At 43.2% G+C, this 27,974-nt stretch overlaps 2 protein-coding genes across 5 annotated transcripts in view; one reads left to right on the top strand and one right to left on the bottom strand.

Moving 5' to 3' along the window:
* The first annotated feature begins 1,382 nt into the window (after positions 1-1,382).
* SAYSD1 (SAYSVFN motif domain containing 1) lies at positions 1,383-25,705 on the top strand. Of its 3 annotated transcripts, XR_011504990.1 has the most exons (4): positions 1,383-4,602; positions 9,553-10,004; positions 12,484-12,626; positions 24,797-25,705. XR_011504990.1 is itself a non-coding variant. In XM_014831013.3 (2 exons), exons 1-2 carry the CDS (start codon positions 4,396-4,398, stop codon positions 9,895-9,897), a joined length of 552 nt encoding a protein of 183 aa, XP_014686499.1. In that variant the 5' UTR covers positions 1,383-4,395; the 3' UTR covers positions 9,898-10,440. The 3 variants fall into 3 exon arrangements, 1 of the variants encoding a protein (XP_014686499.1); XR_011504989.1 differs by lacking the exon at positions 24,797-25,705 and having other exon boundaries at positions 12,484-20,571; XM_014831013.3 differs by lacking the exons at positions 12,484-12,626; positions 24,797-25,705 and having other exon boundaries at positions 9,553-10,440.
* The window catches only part of GLP1R (glucagon like peptide 1 receptor), a 44,622-nt gene continuing 33,762 nt past the window's right edge, over positions 17,115-27,974 (bottom strand). Inside the window, exons 13-14 of one of the 2 annotated variants that reach the window (XM_070514984.1) lie at positions 27,759-27,878; positions 17,115-27,579 (exon numbers count right to left, since the gene is read on the bottom strand). In XM_070514984.1, the coding sequence (XP_070371085.1) occupies positions 27,463-27,579; positions 27,759-27,878 (237 nt within the window). In that variant the 3' untranslated portion in view covers positions 17,115-27,462. Of the gene's footprint in view, positions 27,879-27,974 lie in introns of both variants that reach the window. The other variant, XM_014831016.3, reaches the window with a different exon arrangement.

The following is a 27,974-nucleotide window of genomic DNA, read 5'->3' on the forward strand; positions in this document are numbered from 1 at the left end:
TATGCAGGTGACTCTCCTCTGGACACGCTATGGCTTGTCATATAAAGCACAGTGCTCAGAACTTTACATGTGGTACCCGCAGGGACAGGACCAAAGAGAGCATGAGAGCCTGGGGGTCCTCACTCACTATGACAATGGGAGTGACTGTAGCAGCTGAAGCATCCACCACATACACCCCCTCCTCCGCAGTCTGTGGTCAGGGAAAAGCTCCAGGTCCTACTGAAACAAATGATTAAGAAACAAAAGCAAAGACAAAACATAAATGCAAATCTAGAAGGAAGCAGGGTTCCCTCTGAGCATCTCCACAACCCTTTAATCATGACAAATTGAACGAAGTTCATTTCAGTTTATCTTTTTTACCCTAAAGACATAACTGTAGATCTTCTCTATCAAATTTTTGTCACCTGAAAAATGATAAACTGCCTTTTGTGTTTTCATCCAGGCCACATCAGACAGGACACACTGATGTTGATTCATTTCTTAACACTTTTTGGGTAAGCTTGTGCTGACTAGCTATGAACCCACTTAACTGTGGCTAACCTTTATTTATCTGATCTAAGAAAACACCAGGTCTAGAAGGTATTACTGCTAAGTCCCATCAAACATTCAAGAAATAGTTAATTCCCATTTTATTCAAACTGTTCTAGAAAATGAGGGGCAGAGATGGAGGCACACTTTAGCTTCTTTCATAAAGCTAGTGTAGTTCTAAAACCCAAACCTTTTAAGTACAGTACATGAAAAGAAAATTATAGGAAAATCTCATTAATGAACAAAGATGAAAATTCCTTTAAAAATTACCAAACCGAATCTAGCTTTGAATTTTCTATTTTATAAAGTGACTGAGTTCTGTTTATTCCAGGAATGCAGGATGGTTTCACAGAATCTCTATTAATGTAACTCACTACATTATTAGACTGAAGAGGTGGGAAGGAGTCAGGAACGGACGGACCACAGGCACACAGAGAAATGTTCTTTTTCTGGACTAGCTTTTTCTGTGTAACAAAAAACCACATTTCTGTAATATAAAATAAGCATTTATTTTTCACATATCATGGGGTAAGCTGGGGTCAGCTGGGCAGCTCGGCTTTAAACTGTAGGTCTGTGGGTCAGCTGGGTGACTATATCCATGGACTCTTGTTATTCTTGGACCAGCTGGCTAGCTGTTGCATTTTCATCTCATGGCAGCACAGAGGACTAAGAGGGCACACTCAGCAGGACAAACACACTTCAAGCCCTTGCTTGTATAACGTCTGCCATCATCCCATTGGCCAAAGCAACTTGCATGGCTAAGTTCAAAGTCAAGCAATGGGGAAGTCTACTCTGCCTTTTACAGCATGGATACAAGGAGTAGTGAGGAACTGAGGCCAAAGACTTAATATATCACAAGGCATGTGGGTATTTTATTACTTATAACTTTAAATATGACATATGTACACATATTATATATATGCGTATATATGTGCATGTATACATATATAATTTGGTATATACAAAGTATTTTATAATAAAAATTAAATTCACACATTAAGTACACTTTGGGACCCTTCTTATTTACTAGTCTCATAAACTTATCCAAAAAGGAAATTAAGTTAGTTTGGCAGGAGTTGTTCTTCATGATCATCTCTTTCATCTTTATTTTTTTCCATTCTTTCAATCTCTTGCAAAAAGGGTTTAAGAGGTTTACAAAGCACTGAGACAAAACAAATGTATAATAAATCAGAAAACAAGCAAAGGAAAAATAAGGTTACTAAAGCAAGATGGAGCTGGAATGACATTAGCACTTGGCTGTACTTTCTCTGTTTGCTCTCTCAATCCTCTTTCCACTCTTCTCTACCTGCTCTATGCTCCTTTAAGGGCTCCCCTGTCTTGGGCTTCTCCTATAGCTACAGGTCCCACTGGGTTCTGATGACCACTCGGTCCTCTTGCTGCTTGAGGCCTAGAGGCTGGTAACACTTCCTGTGAACCATCCCTTGCTGGCTCCCTTAATCCTGCCACATCTTTGTAACTAACTCCTTCATGAAACTCTCCTCACTCAACCCTTTTGAAGGTGCCATGTTTCCTGCCACTGACCTGATTGCAACAGCCCACAAATCACGTCTTAAGTCTAAATGCCTCCTCGAAGTAGACCATAAATACAGCTCTGAGGTTTCAGTGTGATTATCAACTGAGAAACACAATCAATAAAAAATTCTCCAGTCCCTCGAGAGAAGCAGACCTACTCCTGACACCAAGATGGGCAAGAAATTTTCTCTGTGGTTTCTCAAGGAGTGGTCATTGTGGTATAATGATGTCATTCTTTTATGCTTTACAAACCATCTCTAATTATTCAGGGCTCAGTCCTCAAATATCTTCTCTTCTTAGCCACACTCACTCTCCAGTTGATCTCACCCAGTTTCATGGCTTTAAATGTCAAACACATACTGATGACTCCCCAAAGGTATCTCCAGTACTGACTTTTCCCTGAATTCCCAGTTTTCACTAACCAGTTGCCTAAACTGGATATCCAATAAGCATTTCAAACTCTCGGCATGTCCAAAACAAAACTCCCCATGTTTATTCCATAATCCTTTCTTCCTAATCTTCCCTCATTTCAGTAGAGGGCCCCAGCATGATTCACTTGGTTGCTCAGGGTGTGTGTGGGGGGTGGGGAGGAGGGGGAGTGACAGAAATCCGTCTTCTTTGATTCCTTTTTCTCACACTCCACATTCAATCCATCGGCACATCATGCTGGCTCAGATCTCCAAAATATATCCAGAATCTGATCATTTCTCACCAACTCCATCACTACCACTCTAGCCCAAACAGCCAGTCTCTCTTATACTACTGTATTTGCTCTTAACTTGTTTCCCTCCTTGTAACTTGCACTCTTCCAGGGCCCCATCTGAAGCAGCCAGTGTGATCCTTTAAAAATACGTCATAGCGTGTCATCTCCTGATCAAAATCCTCCCATCACCTACCATCACACCCAAATGCAGTAGTCTTCCATGGCCTATAAAGCCTTATGTGACCTGGCCCCTGGATACCTGTGCATCTTCATTTTCTACCATTCTTCTCCCTCCTCCCACCATCCAGTTATACTGACCTCCACAACGTTCTGTGAATAGGTCAAGTATACATACCACTTGAGGTCTCAGGACCTTTGCACTTGCTGTATCCTCCAACTGAAACACTCTTCTGCAGATATCTACATGCCTCACTCATTTCATTTAGGTCTCTGCTCAAATGGCAACTCCTGAGAGAAGTCTTCCCAGGTCATTTGCTCTAAATAGTCCCAGCATTCCTATTCCTTACTTTACTTTTCTTCATAGCACTAATCAGTACCTGACATTACATTAAACATAAACATGTGGTTACGCATTTGTCTTTCCATTTATAACATAAGTGCTAAGAAAAGAGGGGTTTATTTCATTCACTCCAACACCTCTAGTGCCAAGTAAAATACTTAACACATAGCAGGCTCTGGATAAATATTTGTTAAATGAATGAAAGACTCCATTCTAGTTTGTCTAGTTTATTGACTCAAACTCACCAAGATCCAAGAAATATTTCAGCCTCAATTATGTGAGTGGCTCTTAGCCAGAGGCTTAGAGCTTTAAAAATCCATCTAACAGTCCCTGACCGGAAGTGTGACCTTTGGGTGAGCATCTATTAGAAGAGTGCACAAGGCAGCCCTCAGGGTAATAGAAATGTTCTTTATTCCGGAAGAAGGTATATAGGTGTATCCATAAGTACAAGCCTATTTAGCAGTACACTTAAGATGTATTTTAAGTTTCACTGGAATAAATTTTTTTTTAAGTTTCCGATCTATCTAGACACATCAACAGGTAGTTTCCATCGTGGTTCGAGCGATGATAGACGTCTGCACGGCCAGCCTGCCAGACGAGCAGCGAGAAAGCCTCTCCAAGTGCAAAGATCGGTAAGCCCGTTAAAAGGGAAAGTGGACGCTGCCTTCCTTCGGACACCAGAACCTCCCAGAGATCAAGGGCCTTCTTCAACGCCCTGGGACCACCTTCTCAATCTGGCGCCCAAGATGAGCGCTCAACTGCTCAAGAATGCTCCACCTGCTGGGGAACAGATCCCTGAAGAGAGATGGAGCCAGGGGCAAGAGAGAGGAACAATGGGGCAGTCTGTATGCTTCAGATTCTGAACGATGCAGCGTGAAGAGTTGCCCACAGCGTCCACGCGGTTTTGGAGGGGACTGTTAGCCATACAGCCGGCCCCGGAACTTCACAAACCAGTGCACGCGGAGCCCCAGGGCCACAGGCCCCGAGCGCGCACGCGCAGCACAGAGCCTTCGCTACGCAGGCGCACCGCGGCCCTGCGCCAGGCAAAGAGGAGGGCCGGAGACGGCAGGCGGGCGCGCGCTGCCGGGCGCGGGGGAGCGACGGCCGCGCCATGGAACAGCGGTTAGCTGAGTTCCGGGAGGCCCGCAAACGGGCCGGGCAGGCGGCCGAACCCAGCCCTTCGAGGCAGAGCGCACAAACCTCGGGAGAGAAGGCGGAAGCAGCTGCGACTCCAAGGGCAGCCTCAGGCTGGCTAAAACGGTTTCTGGGGTGGAAACCGAGGCCCGCGAGTGCCCAGACCCAGCCCAGCGTCGCTCAGGTGAGAGAACGAAAGCCTCGGCCCGAGACGGGGCCTCAGCGCCGCAGTCGTGGCCTCTCCGGAAACTCCAGCCGAGGCCCCGCCCACCATGTGACGGCCTTCTAGCCACGCCCCCTCCTCTGGTTCCCGGCTGGGCTGGGGCTGCGGGCGCCTCCGGCCGCTCGGGGGCGGGGCCTCGCGTGTCCTAGCCCTCGTGTCAGCGCTGATAACGTGGCTTTGACATTTTCTTTCCAGTGTGGAGCCCACGCAGATCCTGTTTCCAGGTGGGAAGCGAGGGTCTAAGGTCCTGGAAGAAAGCACTCCTGCCCTTGAGTGATTCACAGCGAGCTGAGTTATCGTGACGCCCTGTGGCTTTCCACAACCGTGCCGAGCCACAGCCCTCTGCTAATGGAGGGGAAAAGGTCTAATTGGATACTCATAAAAAGTGGCCGTAATTAAGGCTTGCATTTGATTTCGCACCTGGGCCACATGCAGCCAGTAGACCAAATAGCCTGTGCTTTAGAAATAGAAAACTTGTATTCAAACTAGTGTTTGAATGCAAAACTTGCAAAAGTGTGGCAGCTGTAACTGCCAGTGATGGCGTATGCCTATTGTGCGTCACTGTTGAACTAGAGAAGCTTATTCAAGGTCAATAAGGAATATCCAAGGCGAAATCAATATTTAGATTAGTATGATAGTCTTTTTACCCTTTAATTCTTTGGTAATCTCTTATTTTGCTGATAAACTTAGCATCTCTTGGTATCTTCATTTAGTTTTCATTCAGGAGTAAAAAGGCAAGGTGGCTTGCATGTGAGATTGGAGCCATCTGGGAATACAGGACAAAACATTAAGGGAAAATCAGTGCTTTGAGACAATCTGTGACAAGGCTTTTTTACCTCAAAAGTGTAATAAGAGCCAAAAATTCCTTTTAAAAATTAAAAGGTACTGGAGCAGAAGTGTGCTTTACTCCTCTTAAAGTTATTTCTCTTCAGTTTGTTTATTATCGCACAACGTCTGGTTTTGGGGGATTTTTTTTAAATCAAGGAGAACTTATTGTTTCTCAGTTTTGATTAGATATTATTCTCCATGACACGAAAGGTTCCAGCTGACTTGCAGAAACAGTGTGGCAGGATTCAGACAATCCGTTTACTTGCGGGCAGTTTGTGTCAGGATAACTTTGTTGTTGATTAGAACTCACTGAGCACAGTTGCTTGAGATTTTAGAATCCACTTCCCCCACCCTTTTTCCTCCCCACAGTTAGAATACAATGTGTAACCCACACAATGGGTTTTGACTGTATATCTCATTTCCAAAGAAATATGAGATTACTGAGGTGGACCCAGAGAAGCCAAACTTGGAGAAAGCTTCCATGGTTAAAAACCCAAAAGCTGATGCCCTGGCAAAAGGATGAGAGAAGTGCTGGACCTCCAGTTGCTTCTTATTAATCACTCTGTTTTTCATAAGGGACTCTGTTTTAAGCTCATTGTCATGGACTTGGTTGTCATTCCTGGGTTTGCTCTGATGTGAAATTTCTCATTAAATTCTTTTTTTTCTAATTTGCAATCCATCTCTACCTAATAATTTTGGTGGCTTGCCAGAGATTTCTTTAGCCTTCTTTTTGTAATTGCTTTTTTCAGGAGTCATTGATAAGGAAGCATCCACATCCCCCTTCCTCCACGCTCAAATTTAGCTTGGGGAAAAGCAGTCCCTCAAATAAAATATTTCTTCCTGTGACAAGCTTCTACTACATTAGGACAAAAATGCTTGTAACTTTTTTTAATCCTGCAGAAACCCCCCGTCTCCCTCCCCAACCATATCCCACACCAGCCCCCAGTGCAACATGTCGTCCCAGGGTCCACTGCCCACACTCATCCTGCAGCTCCTCACCTCCAGGCCTGGGCGCAGGTTGGCCCACAGCTCAGTGCTCTCCTTCTCTGGAGTCACCTGGCTAAGCACAGCCTTTGCATCACCCCCTCAAAGCCAGGGGTCATCTTTTAATTTCTTCCTGTCCTTCACCATCATGTGTTCATTCAACAAAATCCTTTCATGTGCCCGCTGTGTTCCAGCTCCTGTCCTAAATCCAAGGAGAAAGTGTAGTACAGACAGATAAAGCCCTCCTCTCACAGGTCTTGCATTTGAATTTGAAGAGGCAGGGACAGCAGGCAATAAACAAAGGAGCAGAAGGATGAATGCTGTGAAAGGGGAAGAAAACCAGGCTAGTGTGATAGTGAATTGGGGGCTGGGTGCAGAGTGCTACTTTAAATGGTGTGGGCAGGGAGGACGTCCCTGAGGAGGTGACATTTCATAGGAAGGAGCCATTCTTGCAGAAACCTGGGGACAAGGTGAAGGGCACATGTGATGACATTTTTGCTGAGGTTTGTAAGAGAAGAGGGAGCCAGCCAGGTGACATGAGGGGGAGGGGACATTCCTCCCAGAGGGAACCACAAGTGCAAAGGCCCTGAGGTGGGAAGCAGGTTGGTATTTGAGGAATGAAAGTATCTTCCTTAAACTATGCCCAGATGTGCTGTGACAACCACAACACTTCCACACACAGCTTTCCCAGCAGAAGGTGCACTGGCACCAAAGCAAATGCCAAGTGAGGCAGAGGAATTCCCACATCCCTTCTCTCCCTTGTTTGTTCTCTGTGCCAGTTCATTTACCCCCTTCCCCCACCCCATCTCCTTCTAGCTCTCTAACCCTTCCGTTGCCATCCCCCATGAAGACCCCTAATCAAGTACAAAGAGCCTTGGAGGGAGACCATCCCAGGATCCTAGACCAACCTCATTTCTGCCTATCACTAGCTCTGTGACTTTAGAGGAATTAATGTCTCAATGTTTCCTTATCAGTAAATTGGGAATAATAACACCTGCCTCCTGGGTTACAGGAGCTCAGGCGTCTTGCAGGCACTCAATAAGTGGTGGCCATAAGCATTATTCTTTTTATACTCCCTCAATAATAAAATAAATTCAGTTTACTGTGAATTTCAAGTCATACACATTCAAAATGTATTCTGTATCCATCAACCCATCATTTCTCTCCAACTTGTGTGTCACCACCCTAGTCTGTGCCTGGTCCTCTCTTTCTGGGCCTCTGGCAGGAGCTACTAGCGATTTCCCTGCTTCTGCTCTTGCAGCCCCTTTCTCTCCGTGGCAGCCAGAGTAGTCTTAAATATCAATCCGACCGTATTAGTTCCCTGCTAAGACCTGCAGTGATTTCCTCTTATGCACACTGGTCCAATCTGAAAGGGACGTTTATTTATTTAGTAAATGTATGTGTCCTGGGGTTGGGAGGGGAGTGTTGCTGATGATATGTTAAGGGCCTTTCCAATCTAACTGAAAAGGTAATAATTACAATGTTGGTGCTAAAAAAGGAGGTTCTAACAAAATAGAATTTCTGAAGCAACATAAATCAAATTACCTGTATTTTTTATTGAGACCAAATGATATTTGTTGTCCCCTTTTAAATGATCATGTGAAGAGCAGGGGATATAGCTGAAGAAATGAACCAAAAGCTCTGCATTGAGAACCTCTGTGTGGGGTGCTGTGTTTGGCTCTGGAGACACCAAAAGATAATAAATGGCAGTCCATGGCTTCATGGTAACAATCTAGGGACATTTGTGACCTATATTAAAAGAGCGAGACTTCAGTGCTGAATAGTTTGGTGCTCAACGAGAAAGAGTGCCAGTTAGTGCTCCAGGAGGCAGAGGGGGCGCCCTCCTTGATGGCCGAGGAGGTCAGGGCATCCACAATTCACTGGTCCTACTTTCTTGGAAGGAAGTCAAGGAGCTGGGGAGCGGAGAAGAAGCAGAGGGTATTCCAGGCCCAAGCTGGCAATGGCTTTGGGTAGAAAGCCCACTTGAACTGCATAGAGGGTTCATGTGTCGAGCAATACATTGTGGATTGTGTTGTACAGGAAAAATTGTAGACTATTGTTTTGCAAACTGCAAGTCATGACCCATTAGTGGGTGGTGAAATCAATTTAGTTTAAAGTTTAAAAAATAGAAGAGAAAATGAGAGCTTCATATAGTGAAGGTATTTGTTGATTTGTGAAAGTTTTTTTTTCTGTTACACATATATATGCTGGCTCACAGTACAAAATGTATTTCTTATTGTGGGTCATACCCAAAAAAGTTTGGAAGATACTGGACTACAGATCAAGCTCCCTAAAGCTACCTAAATACCTGTGTCTCCCATTAGCACCCAGCGCAGAGGCCAATGTCCTGGCATTTCTGTCTGCTGAGTAAATGGAAAGCCTTGGATTCCAGCCCAAGGAGTTTAAATTTTAACCTGCAGGCAATAAAAATGTGAAGGTTTGTGAGCAGGAGGTTGATGGGTGTCTTAGGAGATTCATTTAGCAGCCGTACATAGGATGGTTTGGGGAGGGAGGCGGGAGGAGGCTGGGAGTCTAGTTAGAAAACACTGCCTGGGTCTGCGGGGAGTAGGATGGTCACAGAGGATGGAGAAGTTGTGGCTATAACAGTGATTTTTTTCTTTTTTATTATGTGGAAGGGATTTTTGTTTCCTGTTTCTGGTATAGTCCTCATTTTAGAATCATGTCACTCACAGAATTTTAGCTCATCTAATCAAATCAACAAACATGTCGATTCTGTGTGCAAAGCATACGCATGGCTGTCGCATGATCAGTTACAGAGGAGCTTCTGTATGGGGCACAAATTAGCTCTTGTTAGCAGCAGACTAACCTGAGGAAATGTCTCCCGTGAATGGGAATCCATTTGAATAGTGTAAGGTTTTTATTGGGTCGCATCTCACTAAGTGCTGATCAGTTTTGATTCAGTCAGAGCAGGGCGCATGAGCTCCTTGGAGATGATTGTTTTAGAGAGCAGGGCAGGAAAATAGAAATCAATGAGCCGGAAGCCTTCCCAGAGCGCTGAGAGCTGCCTCTCTACACTGGTTCTCAATCTCTCAGCCCCATGCCCCTTTATTCTTACTTCTGTTTGTTTGTGTATCCTAGGAAGCCGCTCAGCCTGGGAGCAGCACATCACAGCCACCACGGAATACAGCCATTCCTCTGCCATCACCACGGGACCAGTCTATCCTGACCAACATCACCTTCTTGAAGGTTCTTCTCTGGCTGGTCCTGCTCGGACTGTTTGTGGAACTGGAATTTGGCTTGGCTTATTTTGTCCTGTCTTTGTTCTACTGGATGTACGTTGGGACACGAGGCCCGGGAGAGAAGAAGGCAGGAGAGAAGAGCGCCTACTCTGTGTTCAACCCGGGCTGCGAGGCCATCCAGGGCACTCTGACTGCGGAGCAGTTTGAGCGCGAGCTACAGTTTCGACCCCTGGAGGGGAGATAGGACCAGGCTCTGCTGTCCTGCAGCTGGCCTCCACGTGGTCAGCTTAGCCCCAGGGCGTGGACTTGTGGGCTTGATTTCAGGTGCCCAAGACTAAGGACAGCGTGCAGGTTAGCTCTGTGAGCACGCGGTTCTGCATTCTCTCCCTGATCTTCCGCTGCAATTTTTTCTTTGAACTTTGCTTTGGTTTTGGTGAAACTCCCAGAAAGATACTTACTGTGGGTCTGACGCAATTTATAAAAATTACGTACAAAATAATTAAAAAAATAAAGGAGACCCGTGTCTCATTATTTGAGAGAGGTGATTTTAGAGCACTAGGAAGGCACTGGGGACATAGCTGTTTGAAGTCATGGTTGGGTACATTGGGACTGTGCATTCAAAGTGAATGTTCTCTTTCAGTCCTTTCATATTTATAGCATTTTTCCCCCTAAGAAGCTTAAATTGCAAGTTTTGTTTTTTGGGTTTTGTTTTTATCTCTTCCTGCTTTAAGGCTTGCTTTTTCGGTCATTAATGATTTTGAAAAATAAAATATCTTTAAAACGTGTACTTTTCAGCAACAGATCCGCATTGCCCATCACCACCTTCCACTCTCCTCTGTTACTCTGCGCCCACTCAGTGAAGGAAGAGAAGAGAAGAGAAAGCCCTAGGTGACAGGTGTGGGGAGGGATTTCACAAAGCCAACACTGGTAGATTTGATGAGTGGTTGTTAATGATAAACTCAGCAAGAAAAAATTCTTGAGTGTGTAGGGAGGTGCCTCTGGAAGTGAAACTCCAGACTTATTGGCTGCTTGGGCTGTTTCTTATATTCTGGGGCTTTGGAGTAAGCAGTCCCTTCGCCTGTGGGCTTCTGGTGAGAAATCAGGTAAACAGTGGTCATCCAGGCACGCTGTCACAGTCCCTTCCTCCTCCAGGACAAAGCTAGAGCTTGCCTTTGTTAAGATTGCGCAAAGCAAACCATTAAATACTTATTTTATGGATCCTACTGATGAGTAAGAGGAATCTAGTTTTAAAGCAATAGTTTTTTCCGAACGTAAGATTTTAAGAATTAACGATTCCCCAGTAGATTTTCAACTTCAGAATTCAGTTATTAATTCTTATATTCTGAAAGTAACTTTAATATTTATGAGATGTTATTAAGTAATGGAGGCCTGTTGTTAATTCTTTTGTTCTTGCCTGATTTACTTATTAGAGCAAAATCTTTGCTCAATTTAATTAATTTAACTTTTATTCATTGAATGCCAACACTTTGCTAGGTGCTTCACATATGATAAAAAAAAAAGCAGACGTGTTCCCAGTTCTCCAAGCATGCAGTCTAGCTGGAAGTGGGGTGGTGGACAAAATAATCCAGGCAATTCCAATGATAGAGTGAGGCACATTTCAGTGATGGGGGAGTGCCGAGGGACCTTCTCATTCATCACACTTGTGGCCATTCACCCCTGTGTGCTTCAACCCTTGTTGAAAATTCCTCCATTACGCATTGCTCCTCTCTCCAGCCCTTTGCTAGTGAGAGTTTGACTGTCCCTCAGTCATCCAGTTGAACAGAAGATCCCTTTAGCTCGTAAAGAAGTCTTTTCTCCCGTTGACTTCTGTCTGAACTGGACCTGTAGAAAGTGTGGGAAACAGATGACTCCCTATGAAACGTGCAAGTTTTGCTCGTATTTAAGATCCATGATTTTGTTTCCTAATTTACTTTCTTAAGGCTTCCTTCATTTCCCTGATGTTTAACTTGGCCTTTTCCACTTCATAAAAGCCAAGGACAGGGAAGAAACCTCCCTGATCGAAGATTCACTGCAATGCCCAGGGCAGTAAGCACTGTTCTAGGAAAGAATTATTTTGCATTTTAAAAAGGTATAATTCAAACTTTCACCTAAAACAAAGCACCTATAACTCTGAATTAGGTACATTTGATCCAGTTAGTAATCCCGGCAAAGTAGAGACTTGTCTTAAGCGTAGAAAAGACTCAACTTATGAGTGGACCTCACTGGCGTGCTTTGAAAATGTTGCTGTTTGTGATGAGGCAGAGCCTAGATTGCCTTAAACCCATCTTCCACGGGATCTTCTGTCAACAATTTGTCTCCTCTCCTTGCTCACCTCTTCCCAAAGTTTGCATGTAATGACAGCATTAACTTCTAGGAAAAAGGGGGTGTGAACCAATTAAATGCCTGGCAGGGTGGAGAGGAAAGGACAGTATGTATTTGCTGTTCTTATCAGGCCATTAAGCTTTAGGTGCAGTCTTGATTTCCTGAATTTGGAAAGGCCTATTGATCTCAGAATTTCCACTTAGGCCTGACCATTAGCACAGCAAGCATCTTCCATTAAAGGCTTATTCTGTCATCAGGGAACTTGAAATCCCAGAGATGTGTTCAGTTCCTATGATAGCTGGGTGTGCCATGAGGTCGTTTCTGTCTGAGTCTTACAAGAAAATTGGCTTTTGCTTTTATTCACGTTATTTCGTCTTGCCTATTCACAGGGACTGTTAAATGAGCCTCTACTTGTAGGGCTGGAAAGGACCCAGAATGCCATCAGATGTATCCCCCTTGCCTTGGGTAGGGCCGCATTTATTTCTGATTACATTTTTTTTTCTCCTAGTGACCTCTAAAGAAGAAGAATCCAGGTGCAAGATTTGGGCACTTCTTAGGAAGCTCTTTACCAAAGGAACCTGAGCCACCCTCCACTGCCACCCTAGGTTATTTCTTCTTATTCTCAGTGGACACAGAGCATCCTCCAGGCTGGTAAATCATTGCTCAGTTCTCTTAGTCCTCTCTCTTCTTCAGGCTAAATCATCCGAGTTATATTCCTGGAACAATCACTTTCAAGCTAGCCTTGGCCCGTTCTGAGGGTTCCAGGTCTGGGTGGGGGTGATTGTCTCAGTTGGTGAGTGCAATGACCTTTTTCAAAAGCTCTAGAGTTTTACCAGTGATGAGATAGGCGTGTATATTTTGTGCTATTAGGATTGTGCTTTGAGTCTAAGAGGTCTTCCACATTTGCCTTTTGACGGATCTGTTCATTAAAAGATTAGGCTCACAAGTTCTGTGCTAAAAAAAACCTGGGAAGTTACACAATTGGCAGAACCAGTGATCCTCAGTTGAGCAGAAGAAAGAAAAACTCTAAACACGGGTTTTTGTTTCCTTTCACTCATACTGTTAACTTATTTTCCAGCAAATATTTGTAGGTGCACTGGGCTTGGTGCTCCTGGAGACACATAAATGAACTTGGTTCATCGGAGTCCATGGTGCATAAATGAACTTGGGCTGTGGGAGTCCGCCGTGACAGCGGGGATGCGGGTGGGGCTGGGATGCCATGGAGCATCTTGCCACCAGGGGGTAGCATAGAGCTGCCGCTATAAATCGTGGGTCCCTTCACATCACACTCGATAATTTATGTCACGTGGGAAACCCACTGGGATGTTTATCTGAACAATTTGTGCTGCTTTTTCAGGCATTCTTTTCATTCTAAGATTCTCAGAGGAAAGGGCCCATCAGAGGTCCTGGGAAAGCTACCAGAAGTGATTTATACATGTATTTTTACATAAAACAACTGCCCCTCTCTAGACTTAGCGGGCAGTAGTGCAGTGGAGACGGTTAGCACTGTGCTGTCCACATCTGAGCTTTGTCGGAGGAAGAAAGACTAGGAACTTACACAGCTGGCAGAGAAACAATCCTTAAGCAAAGAAAGTAAAATTGGAACTGTATGCTCTGGTTTCTGTCACACATACTTTATTTCACACCTTTGGAGCATTAGGCTAGAGAAAGACATGGCTCTCACTCTCAAAAAGCTGAGAGAGAAGACAAGGTGAGTGTGCAAAGAACCACATTTTAAGGCATATAACGTAATACAGATGTTTATAAAGGTATAAGTAGTGTGTGTGTGTGTGTGCATGCGTGCCTGTGTGTGTGTTGGGGAAGGAGTCATCAGAAGGAGAGATCTAAATTTTGTACTACATAGGATTGTCACTTTTATATGAGGAATACTAAGTTTCCTTAACACGGCATGGATGAATGTTTGGAAAAGTGCAGTCTATGGATCACCTGCATTGGAATGCCCTGTGGTGATGTTAAAAATGCAGATTCTGGAGCTCCTCCCAGACCCACTGACTTGGAATGTCTAGGGGTAGGACCCCAAGAATCTGCATTTCAACAGCCTCCCTGGGGTCATCTCCAGCTCACTAAAGATCAGGAGCCACTGATGTAAATCATAAATGTTAAAATAGGAAGAAAACAGTGTATATTAGATCCAAGCAAAGAAAGATGGGTGTGTATTTTTAAAAGGCGCAACAAGGTTTGCCATTTTTCAAACTGTTCACTCGAAACATCAGAGCTAGAGAAAAAGAAACAGAAAGATGACTTTAAAATGATGAGGAACTAACTCCAGAGGCTGTACTGTCATTAAAGGTGCTTTATTTCTGAAGTTTTCTTTAAAAACAATTATTAGCAAAAGCAGCACATGCTCACGTTAGAACATTTTGGAACAATAGGAAAGTGTTTTCTGTTGTGCTTATATGAGTATATGTCAGAATTCAGGAGGTACATGGGCTACACAGTGATAGAGTCTCCCTCCCACCATCCTGTTTGTTCTTTCTCAAGCCCACAAATGATAGCATCCTCTACACACCATTCTGCCCTTTGCCTGCTTTCTTCTTTTTTAGGTTTTTGTTTTATTTACATGCATTTGAAGTTTTCATGTAAAAGAATGACATGATACAATTTTCATTTTGAAAAGTTCATGTGGAGAGCAGATTCTTTATGTTGTTCATTCGTTCCCCTGTCTGTCCATCCACCCACCCATCCATCCATCTACTTATTTATGGAACACCTAATCTTTTTTTCCATTGGTGAAAATGTTTATATATTTTCTATACAGCCATCTTTTAAGATTTTGTTAACCGATATGGACATTGCAAAATTATTGGCTTAAGACGTATACATTCTACTTCTTATGTTAAAGTGGAGGATTTTAATTTGGGGAAACCAATAATATTAATGATTATGATAATTAAAAACTAAATCAGAATATCCTAAAAGTCAACACAACAAATTTAACAAATATTTTAGGAAAGGAACCAAATAAAAGCTGTAACCATTTGTTTCTAGAACAAATACATTCATGCATTCATCAATTTAACAGTTTTGGACAGCATTTTACTGAATAAGTGTTTTTTATTCAATTCATTGTTTCATTAATGAAAGAATTACAATCCATAAGGATGACCAAATGAGGCATAACAACCTACTCACCAGCACCTGCTTTTCCAACTTATATGAATCTAGCATCTCTCTCCCTATCTATCTATCTGTCCATCTTCACCATTTCTTAGTCTGTCTTTGGGTTTGGGCCATGATTTCTTATGAAGAGAATCAAAAGCCTAACTTAGTGTCTACTGTGGACTTTGACAGAGCGCCTAATCTTTGCCAGGCCCAGTGCTGGGCTCTGAATATGTAGGGATAATGCAGACGAGGTCCCTTTTCTCAAGGAGCTCACAGTCAAATGGGGGCAGCAGCCAATAATCAGTTACAGAACAGTGTGGTAAGCACTATGTGATGTCTAAATGAGGGCCAGAGCATAGAAAAGGGATATCGAAACACTTATGGGGTCAGGGGGTGCTTCCTGGAGGTGGTGACATTGTGCTGAGTTTGAAGGAGCATCAAGTACTCTCCAGGGAAGAAGGCAGGGGCAAGGAGGTAGCATGTCAGTCACAGGAACCCCCTGGGAAAAGGTGATTAATCATGAAGGAGAATAGCATACTTGAGGAATATGATACATTCTGAGAATTTTTTTATTATTTCTTCCAACTAGGTGTTACATATATATATGAAAGTTATTGATTTTGGTATATTAATTATGTACCAGCTCTTGCCCTTTACTGAATTCTCTTACTAATTATAATGATTTTTCAATTGATTCTCTTGGATTTTCCATATAGATTTTTTTTTCAAACTTTGTAAAATTTAGCTCCTCTTTTTCCAAGTTTTATACCTCTTATTTTTGCTCTTTGTCTAATTACATTGGCTAGAACATCCAGAAAAATGTTAAGTCAGAATAATAGTCAATATCATCTTTGTCTTGTTCTTGACTTTAACGAGCGTGCTGTAGTATTTTCCCATTAAGCATGATGCTGGCTTTAGCGTAAGTGGATCGATCGATAGACACATGGTTATCTTCAGGAATTGTTCATCTGTACTTATGTTGTTAAAAGAGTTTTTTTCCTTAAGAATGGATGTTGAATTTCACGAAATCTCTTTCAGTGTAGCGGAGATTGATTATGTGATTTTTCTCTTTGATCAATTAATGTAATCAGTTATAGATTTACTCATATTGAACCATCCTTTTATTCTTGGAATAAGTGATCCTTGACAGTAATGTCCTATTCTTTTAATGTGCTGATAGGTTCTGTTTGTTAATACTTTCATTTATATTTGTGATTAATAATTTTCATGAGGTTATACAATTTTTTGAGTATTTTTTTCAGATTTTGGAATATATAAAGACATGTTTTTAGGTCTCCATTACAGATTGTTCCCTTTTATCATTATAAAAAGCCATCTTTGTTTTCTTTATTGCTCTTTGCTCTGAATTCATCCTTATCTGATATTAAGATTGGGACCCTGCTTACTTTTTGTTTGCGTTGGCCAAGTATGCCTCTGTCCATCCTTTGGTTTTCAGCCCGAGTCATTTTTGTCAGGTCTGTTGCTTGTATATAAAGAACATTTGGATTTTGCTTTAAAATCCATTATGAGAAATATTTTTCTTTTAATAGGTGAATTTATCTCATTATATTATTGAAGTCTTGTTCATCTCCTCACATTTTATGTTATGCTTTCTGTTTATATTGCTTCTTTTACCATATGGTCTCTGCTTTTTGTTCTGTTTCCTTTTGTGTGTGTGTTTCTTTTGATAATTTGGAAAACTTAAATGTCTGTTCCACAGCTGTTTTTTTTTTTAACTTTAAATTAATTCCTTAATCCTTCATATTTTAGGCAGTATTTATTAATATCCTGTGAAAAATGAATGTAATAAGTTTGTATTTCCACCTGTTCCCTGCTTCTCTCTATTCCTCAATACTCATTCTATTGACTGATTAATTGATTGACTTTACATTTTTAAATATAATTATAATCTATTACTTGATTTATTAGCCTTAAATTACATATTTTTACCTATGGCTATGAAAGATGAGGAAATCCACGTGCCTACACTGCTTTACGCACCTCCTCTCCCTTCTCCTCACCTCTTTTTATTAGTTTTATCATTACTATATTGCTAAGGTTTTTCATATCTACATTCTGTTCTTTAACCATAATTGCTACATTTGTTTTAGTCTTAGTCCAACCTACAATTGATTTTTTTTCACTTACTGATAAACTATGAATATATTCTCATGCTATTCTTCTACAATATTGTTTTTGACAGCTGCATAATATTTCTGTATGGATAAATGTGCCATTTCTTGTTTAGCCAATCCCCTATTATTGAGCACTTAAGTTGTATCCAATGTTCACTAGTATGAATAGTGTAAACCAGGCTAACCTCTTTGAAACTTAAAACTCTATATTTCCAACTCTTGCAAAACAGTAATTAGAGGCCAATTCCTCTCAGGACAGTGGTCTCAAACTTTAGTGACCATTCACATCTCCTGGGAGTCTTGTTAACATGGAGATTCCGATCCATAGGTCTGGGCCGGAGCCTGAGATCCTGCAATTCAGACAAGCTCCCAGGTGATGATGATGCTACTGGTCTTCAGACCACACTTTGAGTAGCAAAGTCTTTGAATACATTTTGTGTCTGTGGAATTTTGCTTGAATGAAAAAAATGCAGAAAACATAGTCTGTGGCAGTGGTGCTCATTGTGTCTTGTGAAACACTTTAAAATATTAGGTTTATATCAAAGTAATTTGTAGAAAATCATTATTATTTGTGAATGTTCATTTTGCAATTTTGTTAGTGCACCTTCAAGGTTACCCTTATGTTGTAAATCTCCTCACTTGCCTAGGCCTATTGAGGATGTGTGCATGGGAGCCTATCAGATGGCACATTGCTGTCACATGGGAAAAAAGACTGAGAACCTGGGGACCAGAAATAAAGCAGAGTTCAGACTGGCACCCTGGAGTGAGTCAGTGAAAAGAAGACTTTGATCCCCAATTTGTAGATGATACCTGCACTCCTAACCCTTGGAGATGTGTCTTTCCTTTGGCGGGTGGGTGGTTGTTAGGGTGGTTTTATCCTACCAGACCCTAAGTGATCTGGCCCCTGCCTGCATCTCTCAGTTACATTTACCTCCTTCATGTTCATCCTACCCAGGGGTTAAGCAAGCTTTTTCTATAAAGGGCCAGACAGTAAATAGCTTTGTTGACCATACTGTCACAACTACTCAACTTTGCTATTGTAGAGCGAAAGCAGCCATAGACAATATGTGAACAAAGGAGTATGCCAATAAAACTTTATTTATAAAACCAGTTAGTGGGCCATAGTTTGCTGACCCCTGCTCTAACACACCAAATAAGCTTCTGCTTTAGGGTCTTTGCACCATTTGTTCCCTTTGCTTAAAACTCACTTCCCCTAGATGGTCCAAGGATTTGTTCTCTTACTCCATTCAGGTCTCTCAGCTGTCATGTCATCTGAAAGGCCTTCCCTGACCACTCAGTATAGAATAGCACCCTTCCCCCATATCTCCATTCCTTTTTTGCCTCTCTCCTATGATAAATACTTCATTTAGTTACTTTACTAATAATATTGATCATATTTTGATAATTTCTGGAGAAAAGTATATGTATTTATAGGCGGAGTATTTTTTATACGTGTAGCAATTCATTTACAGTGAACCATCTCTATGGACAGACTTAGATTTGTTATGCAGAGTTTGTTTTAATCATATTCCTTCTAATAACTTTTCCCCTAAGATTTAGAATGAGTTTGACAGTGCCAAACATATCATATGATGAAACGGCACAGGGTGAAATGAAAGAATTGCTTTGATCTAGATCCTCATCAATTAAAAAAAAATAATGTCTTTGGCTATTCTACCTCTTACTATGGATTATACCAGGTTCTGCCCCTGTATGTAATTTTCAAAGAACTATTTATGGAAAAAGAAGAATTTCCTATATAATTTGCATGTTTCCCAGAAGCAGAGGAAGCCTCATGGCCTAATGAAAGGCTGATCAGTGCAGGGTGAGTAGGGGAACTGGGAGAGACGTTTCCTAAGGAAAGATAATCAAATAGGAAATTCATGTGAGGACATGATAGCTTTGGAGGATCCAGTCCCAAGGAGGAGAGAGAGATCGGATTCTGAAGAGTCCACACAGGGTGTCCATGTAGCCATGCCCGTGTAGCCAAAGGCTGCTGTAGCCTTTGGAAATCTACATCAGTGTACCATTTTGAATGCAGCTGAAGAAAATCTCTCCATGTGGGCAGCTAGTGTAGAGGGTGCATGAGCCCCACATGCCCTTAGGGAGATGACTCCAATTATGGGGTACTACTGAGGTTCAGATGGCTTGGCATACTCTCAGGGGGTCCGTACCGTGGAAGAAGAACATCTCAAGAGCTGTTGCACTTTTAACATGAGGAGTGACACCAAGACTAACCCATTGAAGGACCCCAATAGGCAAAGGACCCCTCCTGCTAGAAGAGGGTCTATATCTGAGAAGCAGGCAGAATTCAAGACCAGGATAAAGTGAGAGAATTGTGGTTTCAGCTGATGCTAAGATTCTACAGATGAGGCATCTTTTCTGGACTTGTGGCCCCATCATGCTTTGGTTGGCAGGCTTTGCGATCTCTACCAATTTCTTTAAAAAGGTGATTTTGTAAATACCTATGTAAAGTGTGGTGTTATGGACCTTTTTCTTGATTGCTAAGAATATTCCAACACAGTATAATTCCTAACATAACATGATTCTGTTATATGACATGAGTGTACATAAGATGACTTTTCATCTGTATTTTTAACTACCTTTCCAAAGGATGCTGTTGGAAGGACATTGGTTTAGCTTAACCAAAGTGAGATGTCCTTATTTTGGTGTGTGTCTCCCGCATTTTGGTTCTCTAGTCTCCGCTTCCCACATTAAGATTTGAAAATGAAAGAGCTTGAGGGTGGTTTCATTGTAAAGTGGCATCTAATTGGTGGGTACCAGTGGGGTTCAATAAAACTGAAAATTCAATTTCCTAGGAATTTTGAAGATTCTGAAGCTTTCTAAGAGGGCAAAATACATGGTGGTAAAACATCGGTCTCTTTAAGCCAGAAATGTACATAAATGGTTATAGATTGTTGAAGATTGGACCTAAAAGCTAAAGTAACTATAGTCTTTTTGTTGCAGCTATTAAATTGGTGTGATTATGTCCAAGTCCTGAACTGTGTTTCTAATTCCACCTTAGGTCATTGGAACTGAAAAGTCTTCTGTAAACATTGTTTATTATTTCAAGTCTTTGCTCTTTCACCCTAGAGATATGGAAAGTTAAAAAAAATTGTTTGCCAGTTCCCTCCAGGTGTTAGCAGCCTGCTTCAGCATCCCTCAGCGTGGGACTGCTCAGTGTTTATAATACTCAGCTATTGATTTTATTCTCTGAGGTTGTAACACAGATAAATTCTCAGGGCTATTGGTCCTATGTGAGGAGGAGCCACAGTAATTCATTCTAACACTGGTGCCTGGCATCCGTGGGAAAAAAATAAAAACAAGTGTTGGATTTACTCTTGGCTGTGGGTCTTTTTCTCTTTCTAAAATCATTATGTTAGTTAAAATGAGCCTTTGTACCAAAGGAAACAATCTATCACAGCTTGGGATTGGAGAACTCTACAGGGAAAGAGCTCAGATTTATGGAAGAAGGAGTTAATAACATTGGCTAGAGATGGGGCTCCTAACTTGGCTCCCTATAGCTTGCCTCTTGTAATTCTCATTCTTTTTTCCACCTCTGCAATTTCTTCCTCTCTTTTACTATAGCTCTTTTTCACATTTAAACAGTGCTGGGTTTTTTAATTTACTTTTCTTATGTTCTGGCCTCTTCATCATCTCTTTCCCACCTACCCTTCCCGCCTTTGGGATATATAATTTCTACTCCTTCCTTGTCCCAATACTGGGTCTATTTTCCCATCTTCTCCAACTATCTGGATACACTTGTTATCTATTCCAGTTTGTATTGCTGGGGTTCTTTCCCCCACTATTTCTATCAGAAAGGGAGACCCCACTGTTTTCAGTATTTGTCTTTATTGTGGGGATGTGTAATGGGGTGGGGAGGAAGGAAAGGAAGAGGGAAATAGGGAAGGAGAGAGAAAGAGAGAGATTGAAAGACACTGAACTGTGGGTGTTTATGACATAGGCTTCTTGGAAAACAGTGAGAGAAGATGGGTTGGGGGTGGATTCCCAACCCTTGGGAATGCTGATACACATGGCATAGGAGTGAGCTCCTTCACAAATTCTATGTGGAATTCAGTTATCCCCATCTGTGGGGTATCAGTCACTGGAATGTGGCTCTATATTGCATGTGAACACGGATGAGTCCGGAGGCCAAGAATTCTCATTTATTTCCTCCACGGCCGGGCCTCTGCAGAGCAGGGCAGCTCCATTAATCTTTCTTCAGGCTGAGGTTAAACCCTATTAAGCCAAAGTGCACCTGCTTTTCCGAGATGTCATCTATCTGACTTACGCATCCTACAAATGTGGTGGTCACTGGTCTGGTTTGGTTTGGGCAGGTGTTTTCCTGAGGGTGGGGAAGGGAGAAAAAGCTCTGAGCTCCATCTTGCTCCTGCTGAGTGGCAGAGTAAAGACACAGAGAGGTGAGAATATCAATAGTGGAGTGAATAAAATCGAAAGCAAGATTGGTGCAGACAAACCAAAATGCAGACATTCTATCTGCAGATATCAAGAATTGGCTATCCTTGTAGTTTGCTCTCAGAGTAAGAATTAGGTTTGAAAGGGACAATTCCCACAGCTTGTCTAAAAAGGAGGTGTATTTAAGGAGACCTTCAGATAAGTACATTTATCTTCAAACAGGGATAACGGAAATGGTGGAGGGATTAGGGAAAATCTGCAAATCCTCTGTTCTTCTATAAAAGTGAGTTGCAAATCCAGAGAGTGAGCAATCATTTTTGGGGAAAAGTTCATTTTCTGAAGATGAATCTCTAAACAGCAGCTCCATTCAAATTCTGTGGCTGCTTTGCAAACAAGGCTTGTGCTTTTATAGCATTTTTTTAAAAAACGGATTTAATGGACTGAGTTCATTTAGACAGGGGAGATCAAATGAATGAGTGGAATTAGAATACACGTCCATTTGGCTGTCAGTCATTATTTAAGCCACTCGACCACCCAACTTCTCTAATTAAATGACTTTGCAGTCCCTGTATAAAGGCTGCGATGGATAAATTAGTACTTGGTAAGTGCTTTGAAGATGAAAATCACAATATGAGTAATGAGCAAAGATTTTTTTCCTTGGGCTGGAAACGGCGTCTTTTGTGTTTTCCTACTGCACCATGAGTCACCTAGGTTGACATTGCAGAAAACCTCTCCCAAAGGAAGAACAAGAGAGACACAGTAATGACAGGCTTTTATTTGACTTACAAGGCAAATTAGGAAACAGCCCGAATCCATTCACATCTATACAAGGAATTACATACCATACATATTTGCTACCTATAGACACAGGTCATATTTTACATGAATTTACACATTAGAAACCACATGGAAATTATCTTGTTTAAACATTCATGAAGAGCAAACATCCGCCAAGAGCACTAAAGATAGAAATTTAGCTCTCTCTTCTGAGAGCCTGGCTCACCTCTCTCGGTGCATTTAAAGCTCTGTGTTGAACCACCTCCAAAACCAATGGGATGTTAAGATTTATCTCCTTGAGGATGTGATGGTTATTTTTAATAGGGGGGCTTATAAGTCTGCAGATTTGGAAGTAAAGTGTGAACCATTTGGCAAAATCCAGCTCTGTCCGTCGGGGGCGAATCTTGCCCCTTCCTGGCTCCCCCCGCTGGCCCCTCTGCACAGAAGCCAAAAACCTAACTTACATGTTCCAAACTTTGTTGGGAGCTCTTTTTCCCTCACATCCAGACATTCTCATTTATATATGATTTCCTTCTCCTGGATTGCTTTGACGCTGTGATAATTAGTCATGTTAGTTTGTCCAGGTTGACTAATTACTGATAGTTTGGACAGGCCCCATCAGAAAGGTTGCATAACCCCAATGTAAGTTAGGATCCAAGCTGCTGGCTGCAACGCTCCTCACTGCGCCAGAGTGCGCAAGTGGTGCATCATTGTCAGCCCTGGCAGTGCCTCACTCTCAGCTGTACCCCTCAATTGGTCACAGCTGAGAGGATGGCATTCACAGCATGGCTGGCAGGGTCACCTCTTACTGAGGCAGCAGGGGGAGGAGGGCGGGAAAGCTCATTGAGGGGATGGGCGGGTATGAGGGAGTAGCGTGGGGGTGAGGAGGAGGATGGATGCATGGGGGGAAAATGCACCAGTGCTGGATGCGGTCCTGAAAACCTGGCTAAAATGGTCGAAGGGGAGAAGAGAAAAGCTCCCTCTCTGACAGATTCAAATATAGGCAAAGTCCAAAAGACTCTTAGGAGTTAAGGGAAAACAATTATGCTTATCAGCTTCCTGCCAATCTGTCTCCACTGACAGCGCAGAAGGAATTATAGATACCATAGACACACTGTGGCATTAATTGTTCGAAATTATACTGCTTAACAATGCTTCCTGATAGGGCCCTCTGCACGGGGCCAGAGAGCTGGTTTGAGCCAGCAGGACCACTGTAGGGGCGTGGTGATGCTGTCTGCAGAAGTTTCTCACATTGGGCCATTTTCTTTCCCAAGAAACCTCACTCCAGCCATGAAAGGAAAAAAAGTTCCAGTTGATACTAATTTGGATTCTTTGAATATTTAGCACGTCATTCACATAGCTGTCTTAGCAGAAAAAGCTGACATATTTTATTTGAGGGTTTTTATAGTTTGCCTCGTAGGAGCCAAAAGCAGGGTCAGCACTGGAGATTAGAATCAATTCAGTGGAAGGAAAATAAACTTTTGGAATACATTGTGCCTTCCCTGAGCACGTCGCAGGCATTAGCAATAATGGGAGCCCTGTCTGCGCATGGAGAGGAAGCATCTGCCGCTCAGGCTCCCGCCCACCCTCGCCCTGGATTGTGCAGCCCCATGACCTTCTCAGTGGGTGGGATGATTCTGTATTCATCATCTCCTAACTTTATGCTGCTGTGCACAAGACAAAACACACACGCACACATGCGCATGCATGCACACACACACACACACACACACACACACACAATGTTCTCTCCTTGTGGAAGAAAGAGACAGGGGAGGGAACGGGGATGGAAGCTGCTGAAACATGGCCCACACCAATGAGGTGACCAAGCCTCTCAGGGCGTGAATGTGAACTGACTCTTTCTATTTGCCCTTCGTGGTGGCAAGGCCATCTTTGCTAGGCTAAAGTTGCCCAGTTTTCTAGTCTTCTCCAACTTCAGGGGGTACTAGAGAAGCAAAAGGGGAGATTTGGGACCTTTTTTAAGGTTCTTCTAGTCTACTCTGTGTGGCTATCAGTACAGCTTCTCAAACAAGCACAGATGCATCAGAAAAACAGTAAGCCAATCCATTAAAAGAGCACTGGCTTTGCTATCTGCTATGGCTCATTTGCTATTTCTATGCATACGTGTGCTCTTATGCATTTCGTTTCTTAATTTTCAGACAAGGAAAGAGATACTAGAGCAGAGATAGTAAAGCACATCCTTCCCCTCTTCTCAGTGGGATAAATCACTGGGGAGATGGCACTTTCATCATCCGGTGTGTCTATCTTTGCTGCTGTGTTTCCTCCTTAACAGAAACTCCGGATAACACTGCCAACTTTTACTTAGAGTATTTTGAATGGCCATTTATATTTTGCACTTATTCTTTCCAGAGGCCTCACTGGACTGGGAGGCGAGAGTTGGCAGGAGTCCTAGTCCAGCTCAGCCACCATCCAGCTCTGTGACCTAAGGCAAGCCACCTCTGCAAGCCTACCTCCTCACTCCTCTAGGTCAGGGCAGGAGAGATGGCCAAGGTCTTTCCCTGCTCTGAGTCTCGGAGAACTCCACTGGTGTGAGCTTCAGTGTGAACTGCATCGAGGCAATTGAAAATCATGCCTGCAATCTGGAGAGTCATTTTGAATGGAAGGCAACTTTGCAGTGTAAGTGGTTTGTTTCAGTTCTGTGATTCAGCTGCTCCAAAGATTGAAATGGCAAGGACAAGTTGACAGGATTTAAGCCTCTAATAAATTCCAGGGAGCTGGCCAGGGTGCTGAACTCAGTCTCTATTATGACAGTCTTCAGACCTTGTTGGCTGCACAGCTCACACACAGAGCGCCCCAACCCTGCTGGTCAGCAATAGTACCCCCAGGATGGAGGCAAATAAGAGCGTTCTCAGCAAGCTCCAGACTTTAGGGCATCTGACATGTAAACAGCTAGTGGAATTTTGGAGTACATTGCATTCGATATTTCTCACACCTATTAGAACTATATTTAGCTTTAGGAGAGTTTGGGAATAGCTTGGCGGGAGTGGACTGCCATTCAAATGAATATTAATAGTGTGGCTCTTGGAGCAACGAAAATATTTCTTCAGTTCAGTGTCTGGTATCACGAAGGAAAAAGTTCCGCAGTGTTAAAAGGCTTGGGGCGTGGGGGTGTGAGGAGCCTTCTGAAATCAGGAATCACCAATATCAATTAGAGTTTAAACCAAATTGTCTGAGCTTCCCAGGTGCCTAACCAAACACTTTCTCCCCACGATTCCTCCCCCCCAACCATTTATTTTTCACAGATTATATCAATCTATCTCTTTCTTGCTGTGTAGTGTATTAATGATTCTCAAAATCTTCCAGTTTATCCAAAACTGAGATACTTGCACCAGAGGTTTACCCCACCCCCCATCAACCCACCAGTGTTCACCTCCCCTCTTCCCTACTCCAAAGAGAAAGCTAAATGAGTGATGCCTATTGGGAAGTCTTCCCTTATTCTTGGGATGCTGTAACATCCCCACCCCCCACCTATCTACATTTGCTCAGTCAAGGAGGCAGACTGCACAATTCCTTTCTCTAGCCTGAGGTTCAACTTCCCTATTAACATAGACACAACACTTCACTGAAGCTGAAGTATAAGAAATTTTCTGCTTGATGTGTTTTATGTCCCATTATTACTTTCCCTGCACATCACTTGCCTCTCTGAGGGGCACAGGAGAATGTGTCTGGTGCAAGGCTTTGGGGAGGGTCCCCCATCACTTAAAAAGGAGAAGGAGGGAGAGATGGACTCATAAAGGAATTCATCCAATGCTTCTCCCTCTGCCCTCCCAGGAGGTCCTATTGGACTTGCAAGAGTTGTCTCCTGCTCTGGAAACTTCCTTTGCATCCATGAACTCAATTGCCAGCCTCCCTGGGATGGCAGTTCTCCTTTTCCCTGGGTCTCTGCAGTGCTGCTACGTGTCTGCTTTCTCATCATGGCTGGGGCAGGATTGATAGGTTTTCCCTGTCTAGCCTCTCTGCTGCTCATTATTTATGGGATGAGACTGGAAGCAGGGCAAACATTAATAGCTCAAAGTGTGGATGAGCCAAGTCAATTACTACCCCACTCCCCCAAACAACATCCACCACCACAATGATTTAATTCTTGTTTCCATCAGGTGGGAGAAATCAGAATTGCACATTTGCACATAGAGATTATTCACAGCAATAAGGAAAAATAAATAAAGTGTGTACAAGCTCCCAAGTAGGGGAATTTCAAAGGGAAGAAACCAAGGGCAGGAGAAGTCGGCCTCCGTGGTAGCAATGGCAGCTGGTAGTTTCCCCGAAAACGTCTCTTCTTGGTCACATGCCCTAAAGTTAGAGGACACACCCAAACTCCCATGCAAGATACATAATCTCCTCACAAATGAAAAACATTTCCATGGACAGGTGGAGCCAAAGCTCTCTTGGCCCTCTGAGTTCCCAATAGTGGTAGGCAATCTACTCCCCCAGGGCAGACATCTCTAAAGTTCCCTACATGAACCCAGAGGATTCTTGAGCCTCTCTAGAATTCAGAGCTCATAGCCCAGGAACAGGCTCCTCAGCAGCGGGCTTGCCCTCGTTCCCTGGGCCTGGTGGGAGCAGGCACCAAAGCCAATCAAATACCCAGGGGAGAAGTGATCACCAGCAAAGGAAAACTTCAGCCACCTTTTCAATGTTCATTCTTAACATCACCCACAGCCATTTCTAGGAATAGCTGCTGGTGGTGGCCCAAACAAAGCCCCCAAAGAGAAGCTGCGTCGTGACATGAGGAGTCCAGAAGAGGGAAACAAGCAACACAGACACGTGAACAGCATCCCTTAATGAGGAGGCAGATGGGGGTGGCGGTGGCCCCAACCAGAGGCAAGCGGAGTTGGCCCATGTTACCTAAGCTCTGTGTTTGGCTGAGGTTATACCAGCATCTTTCAGAACCACCTCCTCTTACAAGCTCCCGTCTCACTAATAAGTCATTGACCTTGAGTTTGAGTCTAGGGCTGATTTGCTGCTCTGTCTGGGGAACCCCAGGGGCCTTGTAGCTTAACGGGAAGAAATCTTCCTCATTTGAGCAGCAATCGTTTTTCCTCTCCTCCCGCCACTGTGATCCAATTAGTAGGCTGCTTCTCCTTGGAGAAAATGTGTCCACAGGTCCCAGGAGGCACTGGCCATTTGCCTGTCTGATGGGTTTGGAAAGGGAAAGCAGGGATGTATGTGTGCATATGTTCCTTCCTTCCTACCCCGACGGTCTCTCCCACCTGGGACGACCACCCAGCCAGCAGCAAGAGCACAGGGGGCAGGTGCTGGAGTCTTAGCTGCAGGAGGTCTGGCACGTGGCTGCGTACACACCGCTACCCACCGTGCCTCCGCTGCTCAGGCTGCTGGTGGGACACTTGAGGGGCTTCATGCTGCTGTCCCTCTGGATGTGCAAGTGCTCAAGCCGCCAGCGCTCCCAGCTCTTCCGAAACTCCATCTGGACCTTCCGTGGGAAAAAGAGGGAAACAAAAGCCACCATGTAAACCAACTGCCCACAAAATGGCCCCATTATTACATTAGTAGGGAAGGGAAAAAATCC

This window comes from Equus asinus, chromosome 8, assembly GCF_041296235.1.
Source record: "Equus asinus isolate D_3611 breed Donkey chromosome 8, EquAss-T2T_v2, whole genome shotgun sequence".
NCBI lineage: Eukaryota > Metazoa > Chordata > Mammalia > Perissodactyla > Equidae > Equus > Equus asinus.

Bases quoted from the DNA above. Each gene is read 5' to 3' on its own strand.
- SAYSD1 (XM_014831013.3), top strand. From the start codon at position 4,396: ATGGAACAGCGGTTAGCTGAGTTCCGGGAGGCCCGCAAACGGGCCGGG. The intron at 4,603-9,552 runs GTGAGAGAACGA...TGTGTATCCTAG, and splicing joins CCCAGCCCAGCGTCGCTCAG to GAAGCCGCTCAGCCTGGGAG.